The sequence below is a fragment of the Molossus molossus genome, unplaced genomic scaffold (assembly GCF_014108415.1).
Source record: "Molossus molossus isolate mMolMol1 unplaced genomic scaffold, mMolMol1.p scaffold_m16_p_6, whole genome shotgun sequence".
Classification (NCBI taxonomy): Eukaryota; Metazoa; Chordata; class Mammalia; order Chiroptera; family Molossidae; genus Molossus; species Molossus molossus.
Genome location: NW_023425399.1, coordinates 26,086,974 through 26,109,234, shown reverse-complemented (window position 1 = coordinate 26,109,234; position 22,261 = coordinate 26,086,974). Strand labels below are relative to the sequence as shown.

The 22,261-nt window shown below is 43.5% G+C and overlaps 1 protein-coding gene across 2 annotated transcripts; it reads left to right on the top strand.

Annotated features, from left to right (window-relative positions):
* Window positions 1-4,207: 4,207 nt before the first annotated feature.
* Window positions 4,208-12,298, top strand: SNRPB (small nuclear ribonucleoprotein polypeptides B and B1). Of its 2 annotated transcripts, none has more exons than XM_036245660.1 (7): window positions 4,208-4,339; window positions 6,729-6,880; window positions 8,639-8,750; window positions 10,035-10,187; window positions 10,724-10,862; window positions 11,178-11,303; window positions 12,000-12,298. In XM_036245660.1, the coding sequence occupies exons 1-7, from the start codon at window positions 4,337-4,339 to the stop codon at window positions 12,008-12,010; spliced, it is 696 nt and encodes a 231-aa protein (XP_036101553.1). In that variant the 5' UTR covers window positions 4,208-4,336; the 3' UTR covers window positions 12,011-12,298. The 2 variants fall into 2 exon arrangements, with proteins under 2 accessions (XP_036101553.1, XP_036101552.1); XM_036245659.1 differs by having other exon boundaries at window positions 4,223-4,339; window positions 12,147-12,298.
* Window positions 12,299-22,261: the final 9,963 nt, after the last annotated feature.

Below are 22,261 nucleotides of genomic sequence, written 5' to 3'. Positions count from 1 at the left end.
CGTTGCAGTTTGTTTTCAAAGCACTTGGTGTTTGGCTGGATGTAGAAGATAGGGGAGAATTTAAAAGGATTCCCACAAACACAGCTATCCAACAGTGGAAACATTTGCAAAAGATCAAAAGTCCTCATCACTCCAAGAATCCAAGCAGAAAGCCAACAACATTTTATTTGTGTTTATCATAAGAATAGTTCCTTCTCTAGAGGGTGGATTGAGCTCACTCCCCATCCAAATCCTGCATCCAAGTCTTGCTCCACATGCATGCACACCAGGGTCCCAGCAGCTACCCTCAGCTGTCCCAGCCCAAGCTGTGCACAGAAGTACGCTAGGTTCTTGCCACTTTCCAGTCTCCATTTCTGGGATCGCGGACAGCAGTGCTCTGGCTGTCTCTGCTCATCTGCCCATCAGCCTCAGTTCGCTTGTGCCTTAAAGGCTAATGCAGACTTTCAGACGCAGACACTGCATGGTCCAGGTTTTGTAACATCAACATCTTAGTTCTCTGTCCACATCCAACTCCCTCTGTGTACCTGCCTGCCTCCTTTGGGTGGCCTGCATTCTAGAGGGTTATTCCCGGTTGCCAGCTCTGGCCTGTGCAACCCTCCATCCCTACCCCAACTTCTCCACCCTCAGTGGGCTGGAAACCACACCTCCAGTGAAGGCTGATCCCACGGTAGGAAGGGAACCCTCCTTCCATGTCGATCCTTCTTTAGCAACTCTCCTTCAGCTGAGAGTTTTCTTTCAAAATTTATAGTTAATTTCCTATCATTGTATAACAATTCTGTTAAATTTCCCATTTAAATTACTGCATGGTTTCTGTCTCCTCATTGGACCCAGACTGACACAGATGTGAATTCTGTGTGTAGTTTTTACATGAGGGCAAAGACATGAACTTTTTATGGCAGGCATTTATTCAGTGAACCCATAAGCCAAAGAAACAATGCTAGTCAAAGTTGTTAATACTAGCTGGGACTGTGGCTTTGAACTCAAACACAAAAATCTAATGGTCTAGACCTGGGGATGGCAAATTATAGCCTGAAGGCCCAATCTGGCCTGTCACCTGTTTGTTTTTTTTTTTTTTTTTTTTTGTAAGGCTTGAGAGCTAAGAATGATTTTTACATGTTAAATGGTTGAAAATAATCAAAAGAAAAAGGATATTTTGTGACACATATCCGCGTCCATAAATAAAGTTTGATTGTAAAACAGCCACATATTTGTATGTATTGTCTATAGCTGCTTTCATGTTACAATGGTTGAGTAATTGCATCAGAGACTACATGGTTCATAAACCCTAAAATATTATCTGACCCTTAACAGAAAAAGTTTGCCTTTGATCTAGATCTAAATCTTTGATCTAGATCAGTAATTTTCAACCGATGTGCTGCAAGAATTTTTAAAACATGCAATACCTGGAGGAAAAAGGAGAAACATCTGTAACAAAAATAAATTAATAAAAATAAATACATTTAAAAAAAAAACAAAAAAACCCATGCAATACCTGACTTTTTTCCCCATAGATATTCAAATAAGAAAATGACAATAGCCAACACAACAATAGCCATCCAGTGTGCATGAATCAAAATTATATCTAATTTCTTGGTCTGATCCGCAAAAAATATATTTTTTGGTTTGCCCCATCCAGAATTTTAGGAATTAGTTTATGTGTGCCATGAGATGTAAAAAGTTGAAAATTGCTGACCTAGACTGAACCTTGAAAACACTTTACCAAAGGCCAAATGAATAGCCTACTTAACCCCACGCTCTGGAATGCATTACCTCTTTTTTTCTTATTTGTAGAAATTGACAAGCTGATTCTAAAATTTATATGAAATTGCAAGGGATCTGGAATGCCAAAACAATCTTGTAAAAGAAAAACAAATGAGGAGGACTCACGTTTTCTGATTTCAAAACTTACTATAAAGCAATGGTACTGCCCGGCCAGTGTGGCTCAGTGGTTAAGTATGCACCAAGAGGTTGCCAGTTTGATTACCAGTCAGGGCACATGCCCACCTTGTGGGCCTAGATCCCAGTGGGGGGCATGCAGGAGGCAGCCAATTGATGTTCTCTCTCATTGATGTTTCTAGCTCTCTCTCTCTCTTCCCTTTCTTCTCTCTCTAAAATCAATCAAGAAAAATAAATTTAAAAAAAAAGAAAAGAAATGAAGTGCTGATATGTGGCACAACATGGATTAACTTTGAAAACATGCTAAGTGAAAGAAGGCCATCACCAGAGACTACATATTATATGCATTGCTTTGTAAGAAACGTCCAAAATGTCCGTCATTGAGGTCTCTGTTCACCTGCACTCCTTAGAGAGGCTTTCCCTGAGCATCCAGACAAAGTTACAACCCATCACTCTCAGCCCCCCTTCCCTACTTTATTTTTTTTTATATTACTCTAATATTATTTTCTATACCTACTCATTTGTTTAATTGTCTGTCTTTCTCACTAGAACATAAACTCCTTCAGGGAAGGGACTTTGTATCTCAGTAACAGTGCATGGCCTTAGCAGGTACTAAATAAAAAATTAAAAATGCATGCATGAGTGATGATAGGAGGCAGGGTAACTTGGGAGCGGCTGAGGAACCAGATGGTACTATATTCCTGTTCTTGTCACCTTGAGCACGATAATTTATTTCTCTGAGCCTCCATCTCTTCATCTACAGGTTGACAGAAATGGGAGGACAGGACGTACATTTTAGGATGGTGTAAGAATTAAATTACAAAGCCCTGAGGTGGAAACTTTCCTTGCTGGGTTTGAGGAACAGCAAGGAGACTAGTATGGCTGGAGGAGGATGAATGAGGGGAATGTGGAAGGAGACGAGATTGGAGAGGGATGCAGGGCTGGATTTTATTCCATGCGTGTTGGGAAGTGGCGAGCAGGGCAATGGCATCACCTGATATAATCCCACTACATTACAGAACGATCCCTCTGGCTACTGTGAGAGCAAGAGGACGCAGAGACTAGATAGGGGCTCCTTCAGCGATCCGAGACGGAGATGATGCTGGCTAGGACTAGCACGGTAGTAGTGGGGCAGGTGACAACAGTCAGATTCAAGACATTTTGAAGGTGAGGTCCATAGGATTTGCTGACTGATTATGAGATGGGAGAGAAAGGGAGGGGTCAAGGATTCTACCAAGCTTATCGTTTTGGTTTTTAACTCAACAAACTTCTGAGATGGGGAACACTGGTAAGAAGTGGCTTTGGGAAGAAGAGTGACTAGAATCAAGAGCTTTGTGTTCAGTATTAAATTTAGTATACCTATGAGGCATTCATGTCAAGCAGGTGGCTGCTTAGTAAAGCCAAGAGTTAAATGAAGAACCCAAGGTTAAAGGAATAAATTTGAAAAACTTCAGTATGTAAGAGCATTAAAAAGTCATGGGACTGGATGGGACTGATCGATTGATTCACTAAAATATTCAAGCCCTTGCTTCGTGCTTAGCAGTGTTCTAGGCACTACAGCAATAAATGATACATAAGCATCCATACTTGTGGAATTTACATCCAAACGAGGGGGACAACAAAATAACCAAAATATATAGTATGTTAGCTACTTAAATTTTTTTTTTTTATTCAGTCCCCACCTGAGGATACTTTCCCATTGATTTCCAGATAGAATGGAAGGAAGGGAGGGAGGGAGACAGACAGACGGACATGGATGTGAGAGAGAGACACCGGGGCGGGGCTCAAACCTGCCGCCCAGGCCTGTGCCCTTGGCGGAGAATGGGACCCGGGCCCTCGGGCCGCAGGCCGCCGCTCTGGCCGCTGAACCAAACCGGCCGGGGCAACAGCATGTTAGCTGGTACCGCCGGAGAGAAAGGGGGGGGGAGGGGCTTCGACAGGAGGCTAGGGGAGTCCTCAGTGGGTACAGGTCAGGAGTCCTGGAGGTGCACCCGGCCGGACGACTCCTATTCCGGGGAGGCGACGGCGAATGGGCTCAGGCAGGAGCGCGCGGAGCAAGCTCACGGAAAACGGGACAGGGCGGTACAGGAGAGAGCCGGAGCGGTGGAGGGAGTTCAGGACCGCGAGCTAAGGGGCAGGGGTAACGCGGATGAAGAGGAGAGGCCCTGGTACCTCAGTCAGATGTTAGCCCCGCCCCAAGCCCCGCCCCAAGCCCCGCCCCAAGCCCCGCCCCAAGCCCCGCCCCGCTTTGAGCTCACGGCTTCACGGCCCGGACAGGACTCAAGGGCCTGGCTCTGGGACCGGAAGTAGCTTTCTACCCGACTCCATTTTGCCCGCGTTCGCACTTCCGGTAGTGGCGGCGGGAAGCGGGCTGCTGGAGGGCGGCTAGGCCTCTGAGCAGGCGAATCCGGCGGGAATCGGAGCCATCAGAACCGCCACCATGGTGAGGAGGCGCAGGCCGGCGGCGCGGGCGCTTCCGAGTCTGTTGTGGAAAGGATGGCGTGACTCTTGGGGGAGGAGGCGATGGTTGGCCTCTCGTGGCGATGGAGGCCCGGGCCGCGGCCGCTCGGTCCCGGCACGAAAGACCCGGACCTTGGACGTTCGGCGGGTTGGGGGAGGGGAAAGCTGGCCCTGCGGGAGGGAGGCCCGGGTCGCCCGGTGGGGGCGACGCTAGAAGCGCGGCTCCCGCGGCTCCCCGCGCCGCTATAGCCGGTCCTGGGATCCTGTGTGTCGGCACAAAGTAAACTTTTGCGGAAGAAATGTGTGTCTGGGTTTCGAGGGCAGGCGCTAGAGCCGCAGGACTGGGGAGACCCGGTGAGACTGGAAGGGGTGCGTGCCTGAGAAGGACGTGGGTGGAAGGCCTGGCCGAAACTGGGGTGCTCTTGGGTCTAGCCGCTAGACTCGAGTGGATGGGGAGGAGGGAACGCGAGGGGGAAGGAGAATGTTTGGAGGAGAGTGGAACTCCTTTCTCTAGCATATTTGTTTGAATATGTCTGACTTCAGGCGCTGGGGCTACACAATGAGATGTCACCTTTCTTCGCAGAGGTCGCTTTCTAGCTAGGGACGCGGGGGATGTAATTCAGAGTGGTAATTCAGCAGTGAGTAAACGTAACGGCGTGGAGGGAGGCGGGTAAGAATGCTTTCAGGCGTGGAGGATTGCTGAGCGAGTCTAGATTGTTCCAGCGAAAACGGGAGGGCTCATTACAGATCCGAAGGGTGTGAGTGCAAAGCATTGAAAGTTCCTGGAGGGGGAAAGGGAGGGAGAGGTGGGAGATGAGGTGGGAGGAATTGGCGGGAGCCTGGTTACTAAAGGCCTTCGTGCTACTTAATCGGGCCGGTGGTGGCGAGGCAGACCACTGCAGGATTGTAACCAGCAAAATGGCATGAACTTTGTGTTTAGACAAAGCACTTTGTTCTGTAGGTGTTGTGTGTTGGATGAAGTGAAAGCAGGGGAACCTGGTAGGATATTGTTTGGGGGGTGAGGCACGGGGTTCAGACTGATTAGGTTCCAACACAGATTCCTGGCTCTGAGACAGGGCAAGCTACTTCACCTCTCCCAGCTTCAGTGGCCTTATCTGTAAAATAGCAAGACTATGGAGCTTATTTTTATAATTAAGTGAGAAACATAGTGCTTATCTCAATGCCTGGTCTGCAGTGAAAAGCCAGTGAGGGTTGGCTATTTACTGCGTGGACCAAAAATGTTGCTGTAAAGGTTGAAGTCTGTGTGGCTAGAAGCTGTGTGATTGATTACCAGGCAGTTAAAAGGATCGTCTAAGGGAGACTGAACCACATAACCTGGGTCTGCAGGGTGGAATTCAAGGTTCTGATTCACACATTTGTAGGTTCAGAAGCCTGTTCTTGTCCAAGCTCACAGAGATGAACAGCATGCACAGGCCTGGTACATAGAAGGCACTTGGATGAGTTAGGACTGGCCAGTCAGATTGATGGGAGGCTGGTACACAGATCAACTGCTAAGGGCACCCGACAGTTCACATTGTGATGTCTCAGTAGTCTGTTTTAGCAAAGATACATCGCAGGCTAGGCTATAAAGCAGAAAAGGTTGTTGGATTCATTAAGAAGTATAGCAAATATATGTTCTTAAAAGCCATTATGTGTTCAAACTGATCAGTACTCTGGCTACCAGAAAATTTCCCTCACAAAGGTAGTCTTGAAGGCACACTAACAAATTCTTAGTTGGGGCATCCACTCTCACCTCCAAGCCAATAAGCTTCCGGTTGATTGGATTTTTAGTGCCAGTCCCATTCCAGCTCTTTTTAATGGAATATGGTATTCTATAGCACTGGAGTCACACAACTATAATCTTTACAGTGGTAGGTGGCTAATCGCAGGTATGGATGGATTGCTTTAGTTTGGAGACATCCTACATGCTCACCCCTGAAACTTACCCAGCCTAAACAAAGGCAATTGTAATATGAGATGATTTGAAGGGAAAGGGGAAAAACAGTAGGGGCAGAGGTCAGGGCTGAATACAGGCTAACATGGGAGAATTCCTGGGAAAGGACTGTGGCTATACTGAGAAAGACAGACACACGGAAAAGAAGGCCACAGCGACCTTTAGGAAGGGCCATGGGATGTGTGGTTCCACCCTGGCTGGGTAGCTCAGCTGGTCAGAATGTCTTCCTGATAGATCAAGGTTTTGGGTTCCATCTCCAGTCAGGTTACATATAAGAAGCAACCAGTGAATGCATAAAAAAAAGAAACAACATATCCATGTTTCTCTTCCTCCCACCCTCTCTCTCTCTAAAATCAAGTAAAAATGATACATGGTTTCAAAAGAACTAAGTCTCAATTCTACTGATTTCTCCTTGCAGACTGTGGGCAAGAGCAGCAAGATGCTGCAGCACATCGACTACAGGATGAGGTGCATCCTGCAAGATGGTCGTATCTTCATTGGCACCTTCAAGGCTTTCGACAAGCATATGAATTTGATCCTATGCGACTGTGATGAATTCAGGAAGATCAAGTGAGGAATGGGCTGTGTGGGGAGGGATTTAGATGAGGCATAGATTGGGTAGGTGGACCAGGAGATAGGTGGTGATGTAGCTAGCTGGTTCCTGTTGGTTTGCTCTCCTGTTTTAGAGGGCAGATTTAAATGGAGACATTGGACACTAAGAAATCTTGAGCCCAGCAGTTCTTGTTCTGTAGTTCTAGCACATTACAGGTTGTAAGGAGGGCTACTAGGCTTTTTGTTTCTCTTCCTTTCTTGTGCCCCTGAGTATTGGGGTAAAGGGCTCTCATGTTCTCCCCACAGGTGTATGAGGGGGGAGAACTTGATTTTCTGGCCTCATTGCCTATTTGTAAAGCTGTAGCCTAAAGGGCTCCCCAATGCAGCCTGGTCTGATACTGCTTTAAGAAGCCTCTGACCCTCTTCAGGGTAAGTGCTCAGATCCCCTGTGGGTTTGGGGCCAGTGATTTTTGTTGGCATTTATAGAAACAATTTGAGATGTTTTCTGCTTTCCTATAGTTCCATAAGTTATTAGATAACTCTCTTACACTAAAACTCACAGTTTTTAAGTTTCTAGCCTACTAAAATATGTGGTCTAGGTTTTTGTCTATTTTTACATTCAAGGCATCTTGAGGCCCAAGAGATTATGTGATTTCCATGGTCATCCAGCTCTCTTTTGCCAGATGGCGTGCAGTGTCCATGTTATGTTGTCAGCAGCTGTGAATTCCCTTTGGGGCTGTTGTTTTCTTTGTGGCATGAGGTTAAGAAGTAAAGGACAAAAATGGTAGGTGGCTGAATGCCAGGTGTACACATTAGAGAAGGGCCAGCAGATCAGTGTAGAACCATTTCAAATGGTTCTCTTCTGTTTTTCAAATGAAACTACCTTAATTCTGAAAAAATTTTTAAATGTTTATGAGAAAATATTAAAATACCCAGAAGGTTTTTCTTTAAGATTGTGAAATGGCAGTATATGCTTTTATTAAAAAATATGAAAATACAGATAAGCTAAAAATGTCCACTCACAGAAAACCACTGTTATATAAAATAACATTAAAATGAAACCTCTAAATTGATTTTTAGGTTGATCAGGTTTTTTTTCTTTCCTTTATTTTATTTTTTTAGCATACTGGCTTTGGATTTTTCTTCTCTTTCCCTATCTTGTGGTTATTTTTCCCAGATTGCATTTATATTTTGTTCATCCTTTTCTGGCTGTGGCTGCTTGGAGATTTCTGTTTTTGTGCTTTGAGGACAGAGGTGTAGTTCCTGTGTAGTTAACTCTTACTGTTCCTTTATGGTTTCTATTTCTGATGTGAGGCAAGAGACGGAATGATAAGCCCGTGGGGTTGAATTGTAACTAGAAGGATCCCACTTGTAAGTGGGATAAGTGGGAATCAGTTCACTTGAATTGTTTTGGTTGCTTCTGACACTGGCAAGAACTTAAGCTGAAGGGAGGGAGCAGAGTGATAGCAGAGAAGATTGACTGAGGAGAGAAGACTTGATGGTTGCTGTGGAATAACATTGAGCCAGGGCTGGGCTTTCTTGACTGCTGTCCTATCTCTTGTTCTGCATCCTCTTGGTATGGGAAACAACCACTTTAGGGGTTACAGATTCAGCCTGTGAAGACTATCTAGAGGAACTGTCTTAGAGAAAGTTTATGTATCATTTGTCAGGAGATCAAGTATAAAACAAATCTTGGAGGCCCCTAGGTAGGTGAACATAACTTTACCCTCTTTTTAATGCTTGCTTTTTTGTTTCTTTTCCTAAACCGGTCTTTAGGCCAAAGAACTCAAAACAAGCAGAAAGAGAAGAGAAGCGAGTCCTCGGTCTGGTGCTGCTTCGAGGGGAGAACCTGGTCTCAATGACAGTAGAGGGACCTCCTCCCAAAGATGTAAGTAAGAGCAGAGTGCCAGTGCAAAGCCATTATTGAGCATCTGCTGTGTCAAGCGCTTCAGTATTTCATTTAATTCTTGTAACCATCTCTGAGATAAATGACTCCCACTTTATAGATAAAAATCGGGTTTTAGTAATTTGTCCAAGGTGTCACAGCTAGTAAGTGGCGACATTGGCATTGATACCAGCATTCTTGGTTCTATAAACACCAGCCTGCATTTAGAAATGGAGCAGGCTTTAGGGAGTCTAACCAAATTTGTTTTCCCTTTTTCATTTTATTTTTCATCAAAGGAATATTTTTCTTATGTTTTGTTGTATGCATGTTTTTTTTAGAAAGAGGGAGGGAGAGAGAGAGAGAGAGAGAAACATCAATGTGATAAACATCGATCGACTGCCTCCTTTGTGCCCCTTACTGGGGATCGAGCCCACAACTTGGACATGTGCCCTGACCCGGAATGGAACCAGGACCTCTTAGCCTATGAGACGACATTCAGTCCACTGAGCCACACTGGCTGGGCCACATGTATATTTTTTTAGCATTTAACATATAATATGCAAGTAATATTTTGTTTTGCTTTTTCACTCAACGTATTTTTCTACTTGCTGTATACAAGTCACGTTAATGAAATAAAGATATTCTCTCAAGTGAATACAGCATAGTTTATCTTAGTCATAGCCTTATTTTTGGACTTTAGTTGAAGCTTTTTCCAATATAAATGTCTACAACGGATGTTACCACATTTTTTGGTTCAAAGCATATGTATTCATAACTCTGAGTATCTATTTCCAGTAGAATTTACTATTCTAATGTAGCCCATTGTAAACCTTCATGACCACAACCAGTTTTGTCATAACCCCATCATTTGCAGTTGAGGAAACAGTCCCCAAATCGTGGGATTACTTCTCCGCTGTCACCCACCAGGTGAGAATCAGCTGGGACTGAACCTCATGTTTCTTTGATGCCAGGTCAAGTGCTCTTGTCTGTTGCACCCTTCTGAATGGAGCCCTGGCCCTTTGTTGATTTAATTTTCATGGGAATGCATATAGATAGTCGTGTTGCCCGTTTCTCTAAGCTCTTAAGTTCTCCTAGCCTGCTGCAGGAGTGACAGCTAGGCATATAATCTTAGGTGGAGGAGTCATGGTGTTAACACGTACAGGTGGACAGCGTCTAAGTTGTTTAGATGCTGGATAAGTCTGAGGAGCTCTCTTGGAAATGGCATTCCAATGTACGTGTCAGATTCTCTACGCCACAAGCATTTTACCCTGTTTCTTTATTTTTCAGACTGGCATTGCCCGAGTGCCACTTGCTGGAGCTGCTGGGGGCCCAGGGATTGGCAGGGCTGCTGGCAGAGGAATCCCAGCTGGTGTTCCCATGCCCCAGGCCCCTGCAGGTCTTGCTGGGCCAGTTCGTGGGGTTGGTGGACCATCCCAACAGGTGAGGAGTTGGGGAATGGCACCAGTATCTGGTGGTTAAAATAAAGAATAGTGGGGGGATCCACCGTTTGTAAAGAGTCCAGAATGACCAACCTATGACTGTCAGGCTAGCAGTGTTTCATGGTGCTATGTGTATGTGTTCCTAGAAGCAGGCGAAAAGGAAAACTTGTCATTGTAAGTTATACTGATGGTATTAGTAAAGAGATTCCTAAAGGGTATGTTAGCCAACTGTACTGGAGCAAAATGAGTCCATGACAACATTTGAAATATACTCTCTTATGACTGTTATTAGTCATTTGAAAATGTAGGTGCCTTCTCTAATTTGTGTTGAGCATCCTTAACTCAGGCCTAGAAGATGGGGAATGGGCATTGAAGCTTGATCTTCTCCGGAAGATGGTTTTGAATAGGAAATCTGATGCCATGACTTGTAATTTAGGGGATTTGGTGTCTGCTGTTTCCTTTCCAAGTTGGGGAGGAGAGTAGGATGCCTCATGGCACTGGACTATTCTGCCTAATTCTCTTTCTGTGTCCTCTTAGGTGATGACCCCGCAAGCAAGAGGCACTGTTGCAGCTGCTGCAGCTGCTGCCACAGCCAGTATTGCAGGGGCCCCAACCCAGTACCCGCCTGGACGTGGGGGTCCTCCCCCACCAATGGGCCGAGGGGCACCCCCTCCAGGTGAGAAGCCCTTAAGGAGAGCACTGTTAATTGATAAAAAATGCCTGAGCTGGATTTATGATGAGACATACCTTGACTGAAACTGATGATGAGTTTTTATAATTAAGCAGGATTACTCTGAGATCCAGTCTGGCTGACTGACCTTGGAACAAGAGCCATTGGGAGTCCCACCTCTGGCTCAAGTCCCAGTTTGCTAGGAGATGCTGGGAGGGTGGAATGGTCCATCTGTCTCAGAACTTGGTGGACAGCTTTGCATGTTTTCTGATGCCTTTTGACAGACACGTGAGTTATCTTTTGGGGGCGTTTCTTTTGTAGGCATGATGGGCCCACCTCCTGGTATGAGGCCTCCCATGGGTCCCCCAATGGGGATCCCCCCTGGACGAGGATCTCCAATGGGCATGCCCCCTCCAGGAATGCGGCCCCCTCCCCCAGGAATGCGAGGTAAGTGCCCACAACAGTGACTTCAACGTCTTTCCTAGAGCCATATTGACATGGGAGGTGGAGGGAAGACTATATTTTGACCATACCTCCGGGCTTTTGGGCTTTCGACAACTTAGTCCGGAAAGGAGTGAGGGAACATTTCTTACATTGACCTAACTCCCTCTGCACTTAGAGTACTTCTCAATGTCCAAGGCAGTGTTCTTCGGGTACTGTGAAATAATGTAGTCTGAGGGTCCACAATAAAGATCACGGAATTAATTGTCTTACACTCTGGTTTGATAGTGTTTCGTAATTAAGAGAGGGCTCTGGACTTTTGCTATATACTGTTCAGTGTGTATACATTTCTTAATTTCAGTTTGAGAAATGCTGACATAGATCAGCCCTCATTTTATAGGTAAAGAAACAGGCCCAGAGAGAGTTCAGTGTCCAGACTCCCAGACCAGTGTTCTTTTCATCAAGCTATAGTGGTTTCTTAGCTAACCCATGGCCACATTAGGTGACTCCTATGTCTCTAGTTTGGGTTTTCTGCTTTTGTGTTTTATAAACATTGGAACCTAATCAGCCCCCAGAGAAGCCACCAGTCAGCACATGTATCCCTCCAATTGACTGATAACTGCAGGGTGTGGGAGGCTGGGGCAGGGATGGGGATTTGAGTTGCAGATCAGGCACTGACTAAACTCCTTACTCTTACTTCAGGCCTTCTTTGATCCTTGGCCACAGAGTTACGGAAGTAGCTCCACAGAGGCGTGGTCCCGGTTCACCAGGGCCACACTGCCACAGACCGGTTTGTTTGTTATGCTGTTTTACATGGAGTCTCACCAGATTGTCTGGTTTCCCTTACAGGGCCCCCTCCCCCAGGAATGCACCCACCAAGGCCCTAGACTCATCTTGGCCCTCCTCAGCTCCTTGCCTGTTTCCTGAAAGCCTGTACATAGTCCTTTTATTTCTTTGTGGCCTGTGAAACAAATTTATAATAAACTCTTAATAGGATATTATAAAATGTACCTGTTGTTTCTGTTCATTTTTAGAAAATATTTTGTTAATATTGGGTGTTTAATTGAATCAAGAAAGGGGTACCTAGGAAAAATTTGCCCTAATCTTAGCTGCTTCCTTTGTAAAATATTTTTCTACACATTTTCAGAAATGCACAACCTCATACCACGAGAATTACAGAAATGAACTACAATGAGACATTTTAACCTATTAAACTGGCAAAGATCAGTTTAAACATTGAAGTAAGAGTCATACATTGTTGGTGTGAGGGTTGGGACTTCGTGTATCTTTGGAAGGAACTCATCTAGATAGCTTCTTGAGCAGTACTTTATATTTATTTTTGTACAATAAAGTATGAAGTAAATACTAAAAAGAAAATCCTGTTGATAAGAACAGTTTTGGTATAACTTTCCCCCAGTGTTACACATATACATGCAACCTTATTTTGAGTTGTAGGGCCTCCATGATTTCTTCTACCCAAAGTCTGTTCAGTTGATAACATGGTCACTGAGCAGTACTCTGTTAACTTGTATACAGCAAGCTTAAAGAGTACAGGTATAGGAGACTGCCACTGTCCTTAAATTACTATTCATGGGGAATGCAGTTCTCAGTGCAAAGGAAACCTAATGAAAAAAAAGATGTGTAGTAGAGGGGTGATTCTCCAGGAACGAAAGGGCAGTTCAGCATAACTCCATAGAAGAAAAAAGGCCACATTATGAGGTCATCTCAATAGAAACAGAAAAAGTATTTTGCAAAATTTTCAACACCCTTTCATTATAAACACTCAGCAAATTAAGAGTAGAAGGGAACTTTCTAAACACCATAAAGGGATTTATGAAAAACATCTAACAGTGAAAGGCTGAAAACCAGGAGAAAAGCAAGATTGGGTGCTGTTGTTCAACATTGTATTTACTAGAAGTTCTAGCTAGAGCAATTAGACAAGAAAAAGAAATGATCCAGATTAGAAAGGAAAAAGCAAAACTGCACAAATACGATGCTATATATAGATAATCCCCTCAAATTCATAAGAGCTACTAAAGCTCATAAATGAATTTACCAAATTGCAGGGTACAAGATCACACAAAAATCACTTGTATTTTTACATACCAGCAATAAACAATCCGAAAAGGAAATTTAAAAAGTAACATTTAGAATACCATTCAAAAGAATAAACCTGAGACAGTTTAACCAAGGAAGTAAAAGATTTGTACACTGAAAACTAACATCCTGAAAGAAAACCTAAATGGAAAGATCTCACATTCAATGGCAACATTCTCTGAAGAGATCTGTGTGTTCAGTGTAATCCCTATCAAAATTCCAATGGCTTTTGCATAAATGGAAAAGTAAAAACATTGAAAAAACAAAATTGGAGGTCTCACACTTCCTGATTTCAAAATTTTACTACAAAGCTTCAGTAATCAGAACAGTTTGGTACTGGCATAAGGATACATGTGGCCAATGGAATAGAATTGAGAGTCCAGAAATAAACCCTTGCAAATACAGCCAATTGATTTTTGACAGTGCCAAATCTTTTATTGGGAAAAGAGTAGTCTCTTCAACAAATGGTGCTGGATTCTGGGTAATCCACCCAAAAGATGAAGTTGAATCTCCGCATTACTCCATATATCACTAACTCAAAAACGGATCAACAGTTGGAACTGTAAGAACCCAAACTAATAAAACTAGAAAAAAACAGGTAAGTCTTCCCGAGCTTGGATTTGGTGATGGATTCTTGGATTTGACACCAAAAGCACAGCAACAAAAGGGAAAAAAATGGACGTCATCAAAATTACAAACTTGCGTCAAAGGGTATCGAGAATGAAAAGGCAACCTACAGAAGGGGAGAAAAGATTCACAAATTTTATATCTGATTTGAGTTTAATATCCAGACTATATAAAGAACTTTTATAACTTAAAAACATGACTTTAGAGCCCTGGTCAGTTTGGCTCAGCAGTTAGAGCATCGGCCTGTGGTCCAGAGAGACCCGGGTTCGGTTCCCGCTAAGGGCACATACCTCGGTTGCAGTTTGTCCCTGGTTGGTCATGAGGGTGGCAGCCACTTGATGTGTCTCTTTCACGTTGATGTTTCTCTCTCTTCCTGTCTCCCTCCTACTCTCTCTGAGCAAAAAATGGAAAAGTGTCCTCGGGTGAGGATTAAAAAAAAAAAATGTAGAAAGTCAGCAAAGGAATTAAACAGACATTATTTTTCAAAGAATATATACAAATGGAGAACAAGCACATGAGGTGTTCAACATTGGTTGTTAAAGAGATGCAAATCAAGCCCTGGCCGGTTTGGCTCAGCGGTTAGAGCGTCGGCCTGTGGTCCAGAGAGACCCGGGTTCAGTTCCCGCTAAGGGCACGTTCCTCGGTTGCAGTTTGTCCCTGGCCCTGGTCAGTCGTGCGGGTGGCAGCCACTCGATGTGTTCCTTTCACGTCGATGTTTCTCTCTCTCCCTCCCACTCTACCTGAACAAAAAATGGAAAAATGTCCTCGGGTGAGGATTAAAAAAAAAAAAGAGAGAGATGCAAATCAAAACCACGATGAGATAACCACTTCACACCCACTAGGATGGCTTTTATAAAAAGGGAGGGAGGGAGAGGGGGAATAAATGGAGAAATAGGAACACTCGTGCAGTACTGGTGAGAATGTAAAATGGTGCCGCCACTACGGAAACAGTTGGGTGGTTTCTTAAAAAGTTAAACAGAATAACCATATGATCCAGCAATTCCACTCCTAGGTGTATAGCGTTATTCATGATAACCAAAAGGTGGAAACAATCCAACAGTCCATCAGTGCATGAATGGATATACAAATTGTGGGATATACATTCAATGGAATATTATTACGCTGTAAAATGGATGAAGTATTGATACATGATACTATTTGGATGAACCTCAAAAACATTGTGCAAAGTGAAAGAAGTCAGACACCAAAGGTCACATAATTGATTCATTTTATGGGCAATATCTAGAATAGGTAAAACCAGAGCCAGAAAGCTGATTAGAAATTACCAGGGGATGGAGGAAGTGGTGAGTAATTACTTAGTGAATATGGGTATTTTTATGTGGTAATGAAAAAGTTTTGAAACTAGAGATAGCTGGTAATTGTACAACATTGTAAATACACTAAGTACCATTCTAATGGTAAAGTTAATAAAGTGGTTAATTGTATGTAATGTGAATTTGACCTCAATTAGCAAAAAGAAGGAAAAAGTTTCTTCGCGGAAGGTTTCCCAAAGCTTTTTGTGGTGGAGAGGATATTCTCAGCAGAGGAAATGGCTGAGGGGTAGGACATCGGGCAGCTGAGTTTGGCAGCAGCAGCTTCGGGCACATGTGTCAATGGTTGGCTCAGACTGTCACAGGAACCTGTACCCTGAGCAGCACAAACTGCAAAGCAGGGCTGCGGTGACCGCTGGCTAGCCTCCCATCTACCTGCTGTGTGTGACCCAAGAAGCTTTTGTATCCCTAGCCTTGGGGGAAAGGCAAGGACTCCACACAAACAACAAGCATAAGTCAACAGAGAGAATCAGCTGGGCCCGGCCGGTCTGGCTCTGTGGATTGAGTGTCGTCCCAGGGACTGAGAGATCCCGGGTCAGGGCACATGCCCAGGTTGTGGGTTTGATATGATTGATATTGATCTCTCATTGATGTTTCTGTCTCTGTCCATCTCCCTTTCTCTCTCTCTAAAATCAATTAAAAAAAAACAACCAACATTAAAAACAAAGAGAAAACATAGAGTCACCCTAGTGGTTGGCAGAGTAAAAATCCATGATGCTCAAAACTTCTTATTTATTTATTATTGCTTTTTCAGAGAGAGAGGAAGGGAGAGATAGAAACATCAATGTGAGAGAGAAACATCGATCAGCTGCCTCCTGCATGCCCCCTACTGGGGATCGAGCCTGCAACCCTGGCATGTGCTCTGACCAGGGATTGAATCTGGACCTCTCAGTCCATGGGACGACACTCAGTCCACTGAGCCACACTGGCCAGGCTCAAAACTGTTCCTGAAAATTAATGAACACTCTCTTTGAAATATGGTCTATATGGTTCTGTGTATACAGTCCTATACAGGAAAATCTTAGGCACACTTGCTTTTGAGAACCATCGACTAAAGAGAACAAAAGGAAAAGTCTGCAATCAGACAATCTGGGCATTCAATCATTGTATCTTTAAGAGGTTCAGGTGGAGCCCTGGCTGGTTTGGCTCAGTGGTTAGAGTGTCAGCCTGCAGACCAAAGAGTCAGGTTTGATTCTGGTCTAGGGCATGTACCTTCATTGCGGTTCGGTCCCCTGCCCTGGTCCGGGTTGTGTGGGAGGCAACCAGTCAATGTGTCCCTCTGATGTCAGTGTCTCTCTCTCTCTCCCTCCCTCTCACTCTATCTGAAGATAAATGGAAAAATGTCCTCCGGTGAGGATTAAAACAAAGGGTTCAGGTGGAGAATTCTAATGTGCTTTGACTTGCTTATAGACTTTACTTCAGTCCAGTTGTCATATAAGCTTCTATCATATTAATTCAGTTAGTAAATTGGTCTGGGGCTGTGATGAGTAAATAAGATAACAGAGTAAAGGCATTAGGTTTGCTGCTAGACTTAAGTCTGAATACTGCTTGGTCAGACCCACATGCATACTATTTCATAGTTTATTCTGCTGTTTCTTTTTTCTTTTTTTAATCCTCACCCAAGGACATTTTTCCATTTTTTGCTCAGATAGAGTGGGAGGGAGAGAGAGAGAAACATCGACGTGAAAGGGACACATCGAGTGGCTGCCACCCACACAACCCAACCAGGGCCGGGGACAAACTGCAACCGAGGTACATGCCCTTAGTGGGAACCAAACCTGGGTCTCTCTGGACCACAGGCCAACGCTCTAACCGCTGAGCCAAACCGGCCAAAACTCTTTTTTTTTTTTTAATTAATTTATTTTTGTTACAGATGTTTCTCCCCCCCCCACTGACACCCCCCTCCCTCCCTCCCCTCCCTGTCCCCAGCTTTGTTGTCCATGTCCATTGTTCATGCATACATGCATGTAAGTTCTGTGGTTTATCTCTCCCCCCACCCCCTCTTCTGGGGATTGTCAGTCTGTACCCCACCTCCACGTCACTGGGACTACCCTGTTCCTCAGACTGTTATGTTCATTATATTCCACAGATAAGAGAGATCATGTGATATTTGTCTTTCTCTGCTTGGCTTGTTTTGCTTAGGATAATACTCTCCAGGTCCCTCCATATCGTCTCAAAGGATAAGAGATCTTTCTTTCTTACAGCTGCATAGTACTCCATTATGTATATGTACCACAGCTTTTTTATCCATTTGTCTACTGATGGACATTTGGGCTGTTTCCAGATCTTAGCTATTGTAAATAGCGCTGCTACAAACATGGGGGTGCATATATTCTTTCTGATTGGTGTTTTAGGCTTCTTAGGGTATATTCCTAGAAGTGGGATCACTGGGTCAAATGGAAGTTCAATTTTTTTTTTTTTAATCCTCACCCGAGGACATTTTTCCATTCTTTGTACAGACAGAGTGGGAGGGAGAGAGAGGAAGAGAGAGAGAGGGAAACATCTATGTGAAAGGGACACATCGAGTGGCTGCCACCAGCATGACCAACCAGGGCCGGGGACAAACTGCAACCGAGGTACATGCCCTTAGCGGGAACCGAACCCGGGTCTCTCCAGACCGCAGGCGGATGCTCTAACCGCTGAGCCAAACCGGCCAGGGCTGGAAGTTAAATTTTAAATTTTTTTTTTTTTTTTGTATTTTTTATCCTCACCCAAGGACATTTTTTCCCATTTTTTTGTTCAGATAGAGTGGGAGGGAGAGAGAGGAAGAGAGAGAGAGAGAGAGTGATACCTCAGAGTTGTTTTAATTTACATCTCTCTGATGATTAGTGATGCTGAGCATTTCTTCATATGTCTCTTAGCCATTTGTATGTCCTGTTTGGAGAAGTGTCTATTTAGTTCCTCTGCCCATTTTTAAATTGGGTTGTCTTCCTTTTGTTGAACTGTATGAGCACTCTATATATTTTGGAATTAACCCCTTATCTGATATATCATTGGCAATTATGCTCTCCCATATAGTGGGTTTCCTTTCCATTTTGGTGATTGTTTCTTTCACTGTGCAGAAGCTTTTGTGTTTGATGTAGTCCCATGCGTTCATTTTCTCCTTTGTTTCTGTTGCCTTAGGGGATGTATCAGTGAAAATTCTGCTGCGTATGATGTCTGAAGTTTTGTTGCCTACATTTTCAATTCTGCTGTTTCTTTAAAAAAAATATTTTATTAGCCCTGGCCGGTTTGGCTCAGCAGTTAGAGCATCGGCCCGTGGACCAGAGTGTCCAGGGTTCAGTTCCCGTTAAGGGCACGTACGTCGGTTGCAGTTTGTCCCCGGCCCTGGTTGGGGTTGTGTGGGTGGCAACCACTCGATGTGTCTCTCACACATCGATGTTTCTCTCTCTCTCTCTTCCTCCCTCTCTCCCTCTTGCTCTATCTGACGATATATGCAAAAATGTTTTCGGGTGAGGATAAAAATAAATAAATTAAAAAATATTGTACTATATAAACATTCACTAAATAATGACTATGGAAAGAAAATAGCCAAAAGTACCAATCCTCCAAACATTTAACATTAGCCTTTGTCTACTTGTTGGGTTTTGTATCTTACTATGTAGTCAACTTTCTTTTAACGCCAAAAACATATCCCAGATCTTTGCAAACATTATAATGACTTCAGTATCTCATTAAGTGAACATACCATTATTTACTTAACCAATTCTCCATAGTTGGACATTTAGTTTAGTTTTCTTCACTCACAAAAAAAGGTAATAACCATATTTTTGCATAAAGATTATTCTATATTTAGATCATTAAGAAAGGAATTTCTGAGTGGAAGGATGTAAACGTTTTAATTAACTTCCTTAAAATTTGAGTTGATTTGCCCTGTAACAAAACAGACACATCTAGACTTTTTACAACATGTTCCTCAGAATTGACAATTGTCATTAACAAGAAAGACACTTTTCTAGTTTGACAGCTGAAAATGATATATAGGATGTGCCCCCAAAATGCATACACAACTTTGAATAATTGTAAAGCCAGTGTTATATTAAAATACATTTCGTTTTCAAAATGGAATAGACTCTACAGTCACCTTTTATACATTTTTGTGGAACACACTGTATATTATTGTGTTCTTTTTATTTCAAAGGAGGGATTTAAAAATTTTAAATCTATTTTGTGTGTGTATTGTGCTAAAAAATTTGGGGATAGATATATGTTTATGTTATTGCATGTTGTCATAATGATTACTAGTGTATATGTGTGAGTGTGACCTAACTCAGTCATTCTGATTTTGGGAATTCATATAATCTGATTTTTCACGACTACAAATCAGGCAGTAATACTTTGTGTAGAAATATTTTTTTCTTTGGGTTTTCTAAGTTTTTAGGAGCCCTAGTTATGATTCAAAGGCAGGCATTAGAAAGAAGGAAATGCTTGTTTACTGAACCCTGGTGCATGCACAAAATACATACAAGGACTGGCCAGTTTGGTTGCTTGTGAGGAGAGGAAGCTAGTTTGCAGGAAATAGGAATGAAAGGAAGAATTCCCATTGTATACTATTTAGAACTTTAAAAATACTGAGCCATCCCTGGCCGGTTTGGCTCAGCGGTTAGAGCGTCAGCCTGCGGTCTGGAGAGACCCGGGTTCGGTTCCCGTTAAGGGCACATACCTCAGTTGCAGTTTGTCCCTGGCCCCGGTTGGGTCATGTGGGTAGCGACCACTCGATGTATCCCTTTCACCTCGATGTTTCTCTCTCTCTCTCCCTCCCACTCTATCTAAACAAAATATCAAAAAGAATGTCCTCGGGTGAGGATAAAAAAAAAAAAAATACTGAGCCATATGAGTGCAGTACTTACTTTGAAAAATTAAATACTTTCTAAAAGTAAAAAATGGTGAAATAGCCCTGGCCAGTGTGGCTCAGTGGTTGAGTGTCATTCTGTACACTCAAGGGTCACTGGTTTGATTCCAGATCAGGGCACACGGCCAGGTTGTGGGTTCAGTTTTTGGTCCCCAGTTGGGGTGCATACGGGAGGCAACCAATCAATGTTTCTCTCTTGGAACATCAATGTTTCTCTCTCTCCCGTCCTCTCTCTCTCTCTCTCTCTAAAAAAATAAATAAATAAATAAATAAATAAATAAATAAATAAATAAATAAAAATGTATTTAAAAAAAATGTTGAAATAATGAATGTATTAAAGATAAATCCACCAGGAGGCAGCATTGCTCTGTCAGGAAGAAGGGATCAGCAAACCAATAGGCTCTTATCACAGGTGCTGGGGTTTGTGGGTTTGTTTTTTTCTTCCTTACTTTCTGTATTGTTCTCATTGTCTATAGAGACTTATGCAGAAATAAAATACATGTTATTTAAGGAAATGTTGAGCCCTACCCCTCTTTAACTATAGGGCCATACTTATGTGTTTGCGTATAAATTCACAAAAGTAGAGTTACTGAGGAAGAAGGAGGTTACATCTAAAATGTTAATGGATATTACCAAAGAGCCCTTCAATTGTATTATTCTCCGCCATAAACAGCACACACACACGTGCCTGCTTGTCACCTCCTTCCCAACAGTGTACTGTGACATTACTAGGTCTTGTTTGATCTCATAAATTAAAAAATATCTCCTTGTTTTTATGTGCATGTATTTAGTTTTAATGGAGGCTAGTTATGTTTTCATATATTTAAAAGCAATTTATATGTATTGTTCTGTGGACTATTTCCCCCACTCTAACGAGGGCAGGGAATTTGTCCACGGTTCCCTTTGCTCTGTGCACGCACCACCTTGAATGAGTGGATGAGAAATCACTTTTCTGTGCTCCAGTTTCCTCTTCTATAAAATGACGGTGTGTCTCGTTGCCTCGTGGGAGGCAGTTTGACTGCTCCACCAAATTTGGTTGAGACTGATGATCCTGCACATGCATCAGGGGGCAGAAAAAGATGCATACATTACCCACATGATGTGGCTTTCCCTGGAGAGCAGGACAGCTCCCACGCAGGTCCTACAGTGGCTTGGGGGAGCAAGGAGAGGCGACTGGCACACTCGACTGTGCTCGGGGCACAGGGCTGTGGTGAGGGTCCCACAAGAGGGCCGGGCTTATATGCCTTAAACTTCCCATAGGTGCCAAGCGGGGGAACCCACAAGCTTTCCTCATGGGCTTGAAATCTCAACAGTTAAACAGAAAAACCGAAGTCAGACTTTTATTACAGGATGATAGAACCTCATCTCCTTGAAGATCCGTTGAGGTACTATACATAAGGTTAGCACAGAGGACGTTGTCAATAAATATTTGCCATTATTATTGTTGTTCTTGAGTCTTTCGATTCTGACTTTGTAAAAAGATTTTTTTCCTTTGAATGTAACTTTAAAATATATTTTTTTTCAGGAGTGAAATCTATAGTTATGGGTTTGGGCTACTCTTACAAATAATCTGGCTTGTCTCTGTTTCTTCCCAGTGTACCAGGTTCAGTGTTTTGTATGGAGTCAAAGAAAGAACATGCCCGTTTCCAGAATGCCTCCTACTGAGCCCCCCCCCCCCATATATATGTCAGGGAATGTTAGCTGACACGGATCAAAGACAATATCCTGGGATGTGCGGTGGGAGGTTGGTTGGTAAAGCTGAACACATGCATATCCTATGATCCAGCAGTTCCACTGCTAGATGGATGCCTAACAGATATGCTGACCTATGTTCACAGACAGACATGTATATAGCAACTTGACTCAGGCCCTGACTGGTTTTGCTCAGCGGTTAGAGCGTCGGCCCACGGATCAAAGAGTCACGGGTTCAATTCTGGTCAAGGGCACATGCCTCGGTTGCAGTTTGTCCCAGGCCCTGGTCAGGGTCATGCAGGAGGCAGCTGGTTGATGTGTCCCTCTCACGTCAATGTCTGTCTGTCTGTCTCTCTCTCTCCTTC